This window comes from Stegodyphus dumicola, chromosome 3 (assembly GCF_044657685.1).
Source record: "Stegodyphus dumicola isolate Sdum_Otavi_A_Nest chromosome 3, ASM4465768v1".
Classification (NCBI taxonomy): domain Eukaryota; kingdom Metazoa; phylum Arthropoda; class Arachnida; order Araneae; family Eresidae; genus Stegodyphus; species Stegodyphus dumicola.
In genome coordinates this window covers 13,804,959-13,817,293 of record NC_140770.1, presented here as the reverse complement: position 1 = coordinate 13,817,293, position 12,335 = coordinate 13,804,959, and the positions used below count along the sequence as shown (strand labels likewise).

The 12,335-nt window shown below is 33.7% G+C and overlaps 1 protein-coding gene across 1 annotated transcript in view; it reads right to left on the bottom strand.

Annotated features, from left to right (window-relative positions):
• Positions 1-3,114: 3,114 nt before the first annotated feature.
• Positions 3,115-12,335, bottom strand: part of LOC118193473 (Na(+)/citrate cotransporter-like) — a 98,901-nt gene continuing 89,680 nt past the window's right edge. Inside the window, exon 13 of the mRNA XM_085812587.1 lies at positions 3,115-3,416. Within this exon, the coding sequence (XP_085668713.1) occupies positions 3,234-3,416 (183 nt within the window). The 3' untranslated portion in view covers positions 3,115-3,233. The remainder of the gene's footprint in view (positions 3,417-12,335) is intronic.

Below are 12,335 nucleotides of genomic sequence, written 5' to 3'. Positions count from 1 at the left end.
TTTCACGATTTCTGCACTCTCCTGACATTAGTAAGCACAGTGAACATTTGAGTACGAAGTAAAGGAAAGTATTGTAATCACGAAAAATTTTGGGTATCATATTTCAATGGAAATATCCATTTTGACTGCTCCCGAATTCATTTGTATGATTTTTTTTTTGGCATGATATCTGTACGTGTGCACAGAATGAAGGACTTTTTTTCCCAAAACAGATTGTAAAATGGAATTCAGGAAGGATTTTTTTTGTGGTGTCTGTATGTATATGTATGTATTTCACATGTCAAAAAAACGATTAGCCGTTATAACACTGAAATTTTGTCTATGGGGCAGCTATAACACCTAGTATTCCACGTACCTTTTTTATTGCAATCGGCAGTACTAAATGTGTGTTACACATTCCTTAAACGTCCTTTATTTTCGCAGTCATCGGTTGTTGTCATGTACCTCTACTTACAGAAATGTTTTAAATGATGAAAATATTAATGTTTTGGCAATGTCAGTTTTAAAAAAAAAGTAAAATTTTGACAAATAATGAAATCTAACTTTTAATGCGTTCTCCTGGTTTCTATACTTAAGTTTGAGAAAGTTTTATACTCATTGTGAAAGGAAAGAAATTAAGAGAAGTTTGACTCTCATACGACAATTAATTGAGATATTTTAATTTTAAAATTCACAAGTTTTGATGTCATTTTCAGCTTATCTTGAAGGATCGGTTAATGAAGTTAAAATAATTTGAGCAAAAAATGTTTATCATTTAGTAGGCTGTACAAGGAAGTTGTGGCGTCCACATCAGATTTTTGTTCCTTATTTATGTATTAGTTTGTTTATTCTATTGTAAATTATCTTGATTATAAATGTTTAATACTCTGAAATACCCTTGAAACCAGTTTGCTAAGTTTTAAATGTTGCTTTAAAGCATTCTGTTAGAAGAAATTCAAACACAACACATTGAAATTTATTCAATTATTTGTACTATTATGAAACAATTTATCCCCTTTTTTAATGTACATAAGAAATTTATTATGTTTATTTGGCACAAATGGGAATGAAGCTCTTTTAATACATTTGACCTGATCTTACAGAGAGGTTGTGTATTTGATGAAAAGATAATGTGTTTATAAGATATTTCTCCCTCCTTTGTGCATGCCTTCGTGATGTTAATTGTAGCACACTCGGCGCATATTTGAGTGGATCAGGTCCCAGTCCTGGCAAGGCACTCATGTACTCCTTCTTCAAAAATACCTAATGTTTCTACTGTGGCATCTGAACTATAAGATGGTATTCTTCACCACAAGGATTGAGTCCCCTAATCACCAGCCATCATTTAAAAGGAGAATATATAAGGTATTTTTCCCTCCTTTCAGCACTTCTGCTTTAAAAAAATCCTAATGACCCTACATGTTTTACAATTTACACAAAAGGCTGCAGCTAATTTTTTATTTCTAAAGATTTGTTTTGTTTGTTTTTAAAATGTGTGAAAGGGTAATTTCTTACGAAAAGAGTGCCCTAGAAGAAGCATGTGTTTCAGAAAAGGTATCCAAGAGTGAAGTTCTGAAAAGAACTACAGATCAGAATAGTAATTCTGAAATTTTCAATCCTAGCATTAAATTCTACGATGCAACAAATACCTTATAGAGAACTATGAATTATAATTAACCTGTTGAACCATAAGGCACTATAGATCTGCCATTGCAGTTATCTGCACGGTAAAAAATGGAATGATTATTAGTGGTCAGTGCTTTTGTACTGTCAAAATTTTCCTGTGCATATATGCCATGGTGCCTTTTAAAAAAAAACTGAGGAATCAACAGCAAAATCTGATCCATAAACAGCTTGTTTTTTTATAAGTCGATGGCTGGAAAACATATGCCTCTTGATATAGATACAAAACAGCATGGGATCTTGCTAAATAAGGCATACAACTTTTTCTTTACTGTGCATACTTAGTAATATGCCAATGTGAATAATCCTTTTAACTTCTTTTAATACTTTTAAGTAACTTATTAATGTTAATTCTGCCATCTGAGGAAAATGCCTCACTTGCTTTGTCCTTGGCACAGCTCATAATAATACAATTTTCCTTTAGAGGAAAATACCTGTGTTGATAAATAACCCAGTGTATAAATCTGGCAACACTAGTAATTTTGTTTTACGCCAAGTTTACACAAGAATGAATAGGACATATAGAATATTATAATATGATTTTACACGTGAATCTTACTTCACATTGAAATATCTCATATTCTCGCAGAAGACATTTATAAAATGCCTTTTTGCTCGATGCAAAAACTGCTCTGATTATATATGATTCAGCGAAACAGAATAACAGAGGATTATTTCATACATTTCATAAATTTATACGAAATTATAATTTTCAGCATACTTGTACAAACTGCTAATACAATTTTCCTCTAAACAAACTTTGTACAAACTGCTAATAATTTTCCTTTAGAGGAAAATTGTATTATTATGCAGTAATTGCTATAATCTTATAAACCAGGGGTTTTCAACAGGTGATATGGTAGGCGGTAGTCGAAAGGTTGAGAACCTCTGCTATAAACAGTTTGTGCAAGTATGCTGAAAATTATAATTTCGTATAAATTTATGAAATGTATGAAATAATCCTCTGTTATTCTGTTTCGCTGAATTATATATAATCATAGCAGTTTGTGCATCGAGCAAAAAGGCATTTTATAAATGTCTTCTTGAGAATATGAGGTATTTCAATGTGAGGTGAGATTCACGTGTAAAATCATATTATAATATTCTACATGTCCTATTCATTCTTGTGTAAACTTGGCGTAGAACAAAATTACTAGTGTTGCCAGATTTATACGCTGGGTTATTCATCAACACAGGTATTTTATTATTTTTCATTGTTATCTGTTAGTGCTTCAGTACAAACAGTAATAAAATAACAATAATAAAAAATTAAGAAAAGGCATAAATGAATTTTAAGACGAGCATTATAAAATGAAATATGTCACCGTCGGTTAGAGTACTGTGCGACTTCCAGTAATAGGATAGTTAATTTTGCTTGTGCTTCTTTGTTTTTATGTGATCTTTCTGTCTACATGGAAATGGCTTCCATAACAATTACCGAGCAACATGAGCAACAAAGTAAAAGCTGGTGTTTTATTATGGCAGTCATTGAATGAAACATGTTTTCTTCTACGAGTATATTCTAATAGTATTTACAGAATTACATTTCCAGGCAATCAAGTTGTCGGCATTTAAAGGCTATTCAGCGTAGTTACGTTTGCAAATTCTGTTGTGGTTTCGACAAATGATTGATTGTCACTTACATCAGCCCATTTGGGAAACTGATTGAGATCAAACATTGCCACACCTAATGTGTTCAGCATGAAGAGTTGTACGGCACAGCAAACAAGGTTCATAACGAGTCCTGGTTTTGCCTGCAAAGGGAAGAAAAGAGAACTGTAAGCATTTTAAGTTTGATAACTACCTACAGAGGTTTTATTTTAACATAGCTTTGAAATAGCTGCATTAAAACGTGATTTTAAAATGAACTGTCAAAAGCCATTTGAAATTTAAAAATCATTCTGGCACTAGAAAAAGTAATAAGAGATTCAAACATCAGTACCAGTGGAAGAATCTTCAATAAACTGATACCGTTATTGGCTTTTGCTGATGACATTATCATTATTGCTAGGACACCAAGCAGCACTAAAACAGGCTTTTATACAGTCAAAAGTCGTTAATTCGGACACCCATAATCCGGAATGATCTATAATCCGGACCTCAAATCTGCAAACTTTCTGCGCGTAAGACCTTTAAGAATATGCGTGTGCGCATGCGCAAAATACCTTTACGCATACGCGTTTAATGTATAACGGACAGTGTAAGCTAAGCTAAAATTATCTAATTCAGTTAATGTTGCAGATTGCGTTGTTCCTTAATCTTCGAATTGGATCTGGCTTATTATTTTTTGTAGACTGTTAGAGCAGTTTTATAAAAGTAAGCTTGAACTTTCGATTATTTCAAATAGAATTTCCGATATATATTTACTAATATGTAAAGGATCTACAAAGCGAATGTATGTTTCGAAGTTCATTAAACAAAAGTGGAATTGCTGCAAAAAATTACCTAACCATTCCGAAATCTGTTTATCAATTTCACGCTGCTCTGCGGCGGGGGGGGGGGGGAAACGCCGTGGCGCGCAATGAATTGGAAGTTGATCTGTTAGCACTATCCTTATCTTCAGAGCAGATGTTTTTATTTTATTTGGCTTATAATTCCTTACTAAATGTAGTATTTCATCTCGATGTATTCCGTCTTTGATATGATTTAAATCAAATTCCTCGTCATTATAATTTGCTTCCGATAGTGAAGAAAGTGACACAGAGGTTATTGAAAACGAAAAAATTTCGATTGACAAATTAGTCGGTATTCTCGACACAGCAATTATAGGACTTGAACAGCGGAACTTTGTAACTGAACAAGAAATTATGTCTATTTATAGAATTAAAGAGGAAGTATTATCACATAAAACGAAGCACTGAACAAGAAATTATGTCTGTTTATAGAATTAAAGAGGAAGTATTATCACATAAAACGAAGCAACTTAAACAAATTACATTGAAAGAAATGTTTAATAAAGTAAACAAATAAATATTAAGGTTTTTTTTTTTTTTTTTTTTTTTTTTTTTTTTGTAAATTTTGATACCCTTTAGATCATAATTGTTCTTTATTTCATAAATTACGGTTTCATATTTTTAATTTTATAATTTCTGCATGCTATCTTACCAGATTTAAACTGATGATCTATAATCCGGAATCGCCGATGTCCTGACGATTCCGGATTAACGACTTTTGACTGTATCTGTAGAGAAAGAGGCTCTGAGGATGGACCCGTGAATTAATGAAAATAAAAGAAAATATATGCTGTGCACTGAAACAGACTTCAAGGGCACTCGCTTAGAAACTGGAGAATATATATTTGAGAATGTTGACAGCTTCACATATTTAAGCTCCGAAATGAACACTAGGAACAATATTATTACAGAAATACAAAAGAAAATCACTGCAGCCAAATGGAAGCTTCAGTGGAATACGAAAAATACTTTATGAAATCAAGTGTAATCCAAAGAAAAACAAAGGTTTTATTTTATAAGAGCCCTATAAGACCAATTCTGACATATGCATGTGAAACTTGGACCATGACGAGCACGAATGAGGATATTTCGGGCATTTTTGAGTGGAAGGTTTTGAGAATAATTTTTGCAGGAATACTAAAGGACCGTGTGTGGATTAGAAGATCCAGTTGGGAGCTATATCGCTCATATAAACCTGACATCATTAATTTCATTCAATGCTAAAGAATAAAATTGCCAGGCCACGTTTTCAAGATGGATGAAGACCGTGCACCAAAAACGTACTTGATGCCAGACCAACAGGCACTCGGAAAAAAGGCAGACCAAATCTAAGATGGTTAAATTGCCTAGAAAATGACCTACTGGTCTTAGTAACCAGTGGAAAACGCTAGTAGGGAGAAGATTGGCTTGGAAAACGCTTCTTGAGAAGGCCATGGACCACCTTGGGCTGTTCGGACATTGAGGAAGGAAGGAGACAGTGATTTTGCGTTGTGCTTTCATATTTGCTAGAAACTTATGGGTATGGTGAACCTGACACATTCTATCCTTTTTTTTTTAGCCCAAATTAGCGTTAGCTCAGAAGGGATGGATATTTTCGTTTTGGCATTTTGTATCGATTTACTGTAAATGTCCGTATCACTTTCCCAACGGTTGCCACCAAATATTATCGCCCTGTGTTACATTTAAAGAAATAAAATAATGAAGAATCTGCATGAATGCATGAATGTTTCTCGCATTGTGATAAAACAACGGTACCTGGAGACATCGAATTTTGAATAACGTAATCCTCCCTCCGAATATGGGCATCTGAAAGCCTTTATTATCGATTTCATATTTTGTTACATTTTAACACGTTGAGCGCCACGCGTATGTTTTAGGCAATCCCGTTCAGGCCACGCGCTTCGCTTAAAAGCGCTGGTATTGTGGGGCCAGTGATTCGTATCGCGGTAGAAGATAGCACCATGTGCTCGCGTCTCCCGTCAATGGAATGGAATGGTAGAAGATAGCAACAAGTTGTGAAAAAGAAGACATTCCGTCGAACAAAAATGCAAGAATATCTAGAAACGATAACATAAACTCCGAAGAAAACCGGGAAAAGTTTCTAAAGTACGAAAATATTGTAAATTATGTTATGATAAAAATGCAATAGAAGCTGGTAGAATAATAGCCAGAAAAAAGACTGTTGTCACATTTTGTGATAGCTGTAATGGAGAACCGTTTTTATCTTTACCGTTTTTCAATGAAATCCAATGAATCAAAATTAAGTAAATTTTAAATAAATTTTGTATAATTTCATAAAACAGTGCAAATTTTATAGTTATATATCATGTTACACGCTGTCAGCCAGCGGCGGTCGACGCGACCTAAACGGAAAGTATAGTGTCAGCCTCAGATGGCTGACGCGGCCTAAACGGAAAGTCTAGTGTCAGCCACAAATGGCTGACTCGGCCTAAACGGAAAGTCTAGTGTCAGCCACAGATGGCTGACGCGGCCTAAACGGAAAATCTAGTGCAGAATCGTAGCTAGGGTTTTCAGCGCCCAGGGACAACTGAAGATTTCGCGCCCCCTACTGCTTGCCAAGGATGAAAAACATTTAATTCTAAAATATCGTAACATCAATTTGGCGCCTCTTGGATTCTGCGCCCGGGGACAGATGACCCCTCTTGCCCCCCTCTAGCTACGCTCCTGATCTAGTGTCAGCCACAGATGGCTGACGCGGCCTAAACGGAAAAATCTATTGTCAGCCACAGATGGCGGACGTGGTGCTCAACGTGTTAATGAATTTTTTATTGGGAAATTCGACGATTTTAAAGCGAAGAACGGCAACACTGTACGGGAAAAAAAAAAAAAAAAATTCATCTCCAGCGCGAGAGACTGTGTATCGGAAATTGTAAAGATATGTCCATTTTAAAATTATTTTGCGATATTGCTGTTGAATTGAATTTTATGGTTTAAGTGCGAAGAACATTATATTTAATAAATAAAAATAACACAGAAAACGTTGAAAAAAGTCCCTTCGGGCGTAATATAAAATCTGAAAGCTTTCAGACGCTTTTTGCGTAAATTAAACAACTTCCCAAAGAAGTCAGTTAAAAAAAGGGTACTTTTCCGTTTCGCCGGCGCAAATCTCGCCAATCTGACTTTGTCGGCGACAACATACAGTATACACATAAAAAATGTTAACAAATGTTAGTTCTAAGAATTTTTTATTTTAGAAGGCATAAACATTTTAATATGGTTTATAATTTTGTAAAAAGCCAATAAATAAAGACAATAAATTTGTAAAAAGACATTAAGAATTTACTATGCTATCATGGTTCAACATCCTGATTCACCGGTTCGTATAACGTGACCCCAAGTGATCTCATCTCACGTAAACTACGATACAAAAATATAATTCTCTCAGTAATTATCTACATTAATTTGAAGTTAAATCTTAATTTTGAATACAAGTTTAAATGCAAGAATTATTTCAATTCGTACGAATAGCTTACTGAGAAATTATATAAAACCGTAGTGCTTTACTTCGCTAGTGCATTCTCATTACAATTGATAAATTTAATACTTGATTTTGCATTTCTATATTTTCGCCTTCGGGTGAGCGGTGTGATTGCATCCTAATTGACTTAATTACCGCGAATGCTCTTGGGGCATAAAATTTGATTATCTTTGTAAATATTCTATGCAGTTGTATGCCAGTATTGAAAGAAACAATCAATCTGATAAGAAATGCGACTTGTTTTGAAAATGAAGTGTAAAAGGTTACCAGCGAAGCTATTCCCTTTGGCAGTAGTTGTACCATTATTGGCGACTTTATCGTTTGCGCCGGCAAAACGAAAAAGTACCAAAAAAAGTTCGGTTAGCGAATTTAGATTAACATGCACTCATGAAACTGCGCACTTCACAATGAGTGAAAACACTTGTCGTGTTTTAGAACGTTTTTGTCGCAGCATAAACTCAGTTAAATAAGAATCTGATTGGTTACGGTCTGTGCCGCGTTGACTTTTATTCCGCCATTTCGCACTGCACCATAACCCTTCAATAGTTTGCGTATTACAACCAATATCGGGATGGATAAAATTATATCTGTTCACGTGTACCCTGTGTCAATTCTTCAGTGTTGTACCCTTTCCAACAGTCTCAGGATATTAGAGTGCCATCGATAATAGTTTCTTCAATAACTGGTTCTGGCAAAGTTCTATCTGAGCGGTAAGGCACAGCAACTAAAAATTTTCATTCGTTTCTTGGCGAATTTCGCCGTACACCAGATTCAAATCAAGTTGATACTGATCAAGCTCAAGGAAAGTTAATTCTAAACACCATGCATAAATGAAACAAAGTGCACTAAGAAACTGATTCTCAAGTCTTGGAAAAATTTTGAAAATGCAATCTTTTTTTTTCTACTCGCCGCGTCCATATCTTCATACCTCCGTTTCGATGCTTCGTTTGAGAACTGAACTTCCTTTTATAGTTTTTCGTGAACTTTCTTTCGGAGTGAATAATTCCTCGTTTCTGAAGAAACTGTATGGAAAATGCTTCATCATTAGGGTAAGTCCCGAAATTTCATATCCAACGTAAATATAATTTTAAAAAATCTGAACCCTTTCAGATTTTATATTACGTCCAAAGGGGCGTTTTGTGTGTTACCTTTATTAAATATAATGTTCTCTGTACTTAAGCCATAAAATTCAATTCAACAGTAGTATCGCAAAATAATTTTTAAGGGGTATCAGAAACCCCTATACCGACAATGTTAAAGTGACCGTTTTAAGTACCTTTTCTCAAAATCTGCTATAGATACATGCTTGAAACTTTTTCTGTAATTAAAGTATACCTATCTGATTATACAGAAATGAGCTTTTGAAGCATTTTCAATTTTGGAGTAAATTACAGAATATTTTGTTAGGCATGGTAAAATTTAGCACTTTTCTCACACAAAAAAATTAAAAAATTTTTTTTTCGAAGTTTATTACAAAAAGCTCATTCCAGTAAATATTAGGGAACCTAATAAATAAGCCATAAAAAGTTTAGATACCTGTGATCAGTAGTTCCTGATAAAAGGTACATCGAGTATAAAAAAATAACGTTTGGAGAAAAACGCGTCTTTAAGTAAAAATCCTCATTGATGAAAGCAGTAGATGACAAATTAAAACTAGATTTTTTTAAAGTTCTAATTTTCATAGAGATTAAAGAATGGTATTTTTAGAAAGATAAAAGTCTAGAGAATTTGAAAATGCAAAAATCCGAAATCACAATTTTTTGAAGATTTTGGGGTTCCAACACCCCTTAAACGAGCATACTTTAAAGCAGTCTCGCACGCTGAATTTTTTTTTTTTTTTTTTTTTTTTTTTTTTTTTTTGGTACCGTGTTGCCATGGCTCGCTTTGAAATCGTCGAGTTTCTTAATCAAAAACTCATAAATGCTTTTCAAAATATGAAATAGATAATAAAACAAATTCCAAATTCGGGCATCCAGATGCACATATTCGGAGGAGAATTACGTTATTCAAAAATTAGATGGCTTTAGGTACCTTTGTTTTATCACAATGCAGTTAGAATCATGCATACATTTATGCAGATTCTTCATTATTTAATTTCTTTAAATATAATACAGGGCGATAGTATTCAATAGCAACAATTTGAAAAGTTATTCAGAGTTTTTAAAGTTTTCGACACAAAGTGCAAAAACGAAATTAATAGTCCTTTTGGGCTAGTAACAATAAAAACAAAAGTTAACGTTACGTCTTTAGAATATGTCTTTTCATTGCCAATTTTAAAAAGGCATTCTTTTATTATTTTAAAAAGCAAAAATTGTAACGACTTTAAATGTAAACATTGTTGACTTCATATGAACCCAATCTCTTGGCGAATTTAGCCAAACATATGGCGACGACTCCAGTTCCGATAACAGAATAAATACTGTGCTTTTTTCCTAATTATTTCCCGACTATGCAAGCATAAAGTTTTTAGTGCATTGATTTTCAGGCTGTTTATGTAACTTCTGAACATGAAATTTAACGTCTAGTGGCACTGATGCCTTAAAATTTATTCTTTAATTGATTCTACATTGGATTCCGGATGTGCATACAGTTTTACAAAGAATTTTCGGTTTTGAGGGCGTAAAAAATCGCCAAACTATTGTTGATGTCAATGCTGCCAAGAAGAATAGCAGCAACCCTAATAATTGCGGGAAGAAAGGAAGTACAATAGTAAATAACTGTCTAAGATTGACGTTTTAATTTAGATGAAAGATTAATTTCATATAATACTTTTTATTATTATAATTTATGTGAAAAAGGCTACACATGACTGAATGGAAGCAGAAGAGTCAATAACTATTCCAGATCATTATTATAATTTATATAAAAATTGCTAAACATAACGGAATGGATGCCTGCATCGCTATTTCGCTACCGAGTTATCGCTAAAGCATAATTTCATCTCTTTGGTTGCTCAAACATAACTTTCTATAATGAATGATGCCTTTTCTTTGAAAAAATTCTCGGTAAAGTGCAGAATGGCCTACTTATTTCTTTGCCGCTTTTTACAAGGGTAAAAACAATTGAATTTTTGTCAATTTTCTTTTACTTTTTAAATGAAAATAGGTCGATGTGTACATAGATAAAGTAAAGGGTGTGCGCAGTGCCCTTTTTGTGCAATTCTAGGATTTTTTTAAAGTGAAAATGGGTCGATGTGCACATGGATACCGAATATGTACAATTCTTAAAAACGCGTCAAGCAGTGGGTGATTCTGCACTTTACCCAAAATTCTATTGCAGAGACTTTTCGTCATGGGCAATTCCCAAATTGTTAAAACCATAGAATATCAAAAAAGAATTTAAAATAAAAAAAAATGATTTAAAAATTAAACTAGTAATTCAATGGCGTCTTAAGAAATATAGAACTATACAAACTTACGCAATTTGAAATCAGCGCGTACGCTAGATTTGGCGCGCTGTTAAATGGGCGCGTTTGCTAGATTTGGCGCTTTTGCGCATACATTTTCGCTGCAATTTTTTTACGGTTCTCAAAACGAGCGAATTTTCCTCTATGATGATTTTGTTTTAGATTTGTTTCACAAATCGATATTATTCGCTGACCAATTCCTATTATTTGCTGACTGCATAATAAAAGAGGATTGTCTTATAATAAAAATTTCTAACCACTTAGTAATTTATGTCTAAAATTAGAAAATGGATTTCGTTTGCAAGAAATAACTATTTTATCTAATAATAACTATTCTGTATAGCTAAAACTGAATTATTTATTAGCATTACACGAGTAGAAACGTGATACTATAAATGAAGTCGATTGGAGGAAGATAACTGATAACGCAAAAATTTACTGGTCGTCAGAAATATGCCACAGATATGTTCATATCCACCATCAGGCGAGAGAAAAAAACTCTAAGGTACTTTTCCGTTTCGCCGACGCAAATCTCGCCAAGCAGACTTTATTGGCGGCAACATACAGTATACACATAAAAAATGTTAACAAATGTTAGTTCTAAGAATTTTTTATTTTGAAGGCATAAACATTTTAATATGGTTTAAAATTTTGTAAAAAGCCAATAAATAAAGACGATAAATTTGTAAAAAGACATTAATTTAAGAATTTATTATGCTATCATGGTTCAACATCCGGATTCGCCGATTCATATCCCGTGACCCCAAGGGATCTCATCTCACGTAAGCTACGCTACAAAAATCTAATTCTCTCAGTAATTATCTATATTAATTTCAAGTTAAATCTTAATTTGGAATACAAGTTTAAATGCAAGAATTATTTCAATTCGTACGAATAGCTTACTCAGAAATTATGTAAAACCGCAGTGCTTTACTTCGCTAGTGTATTCTCATTAAAATTGATGAATTTAACCCTTGACTTTGGCTTTTCTACATTTTCGCCTTCGGGTGAAAGGTGTGACTGCATTCTAATTTATTTAATTACCGCTAATGGCCTTCGGGCATAAAATTGTACTATCTGGTAAAAGTTCTATATAATTGTATGCCAGTATTGAAAGAACCAACCAATGTGATAAGAAATGGCGTCGTCTTGTTTTGAAAATGAGGCGTAAAAGGTTACCAGCGAGGTATTCCATTTGGCAACAGTTGTACCATTATTGGCGACTTTATGTGTGCGCCGACAAAATGGCAAAGTACCAACCCTTAATGCTCTTATTAAATGTAGGTAGAACCAATATCTCATTTCAGAAGTATTA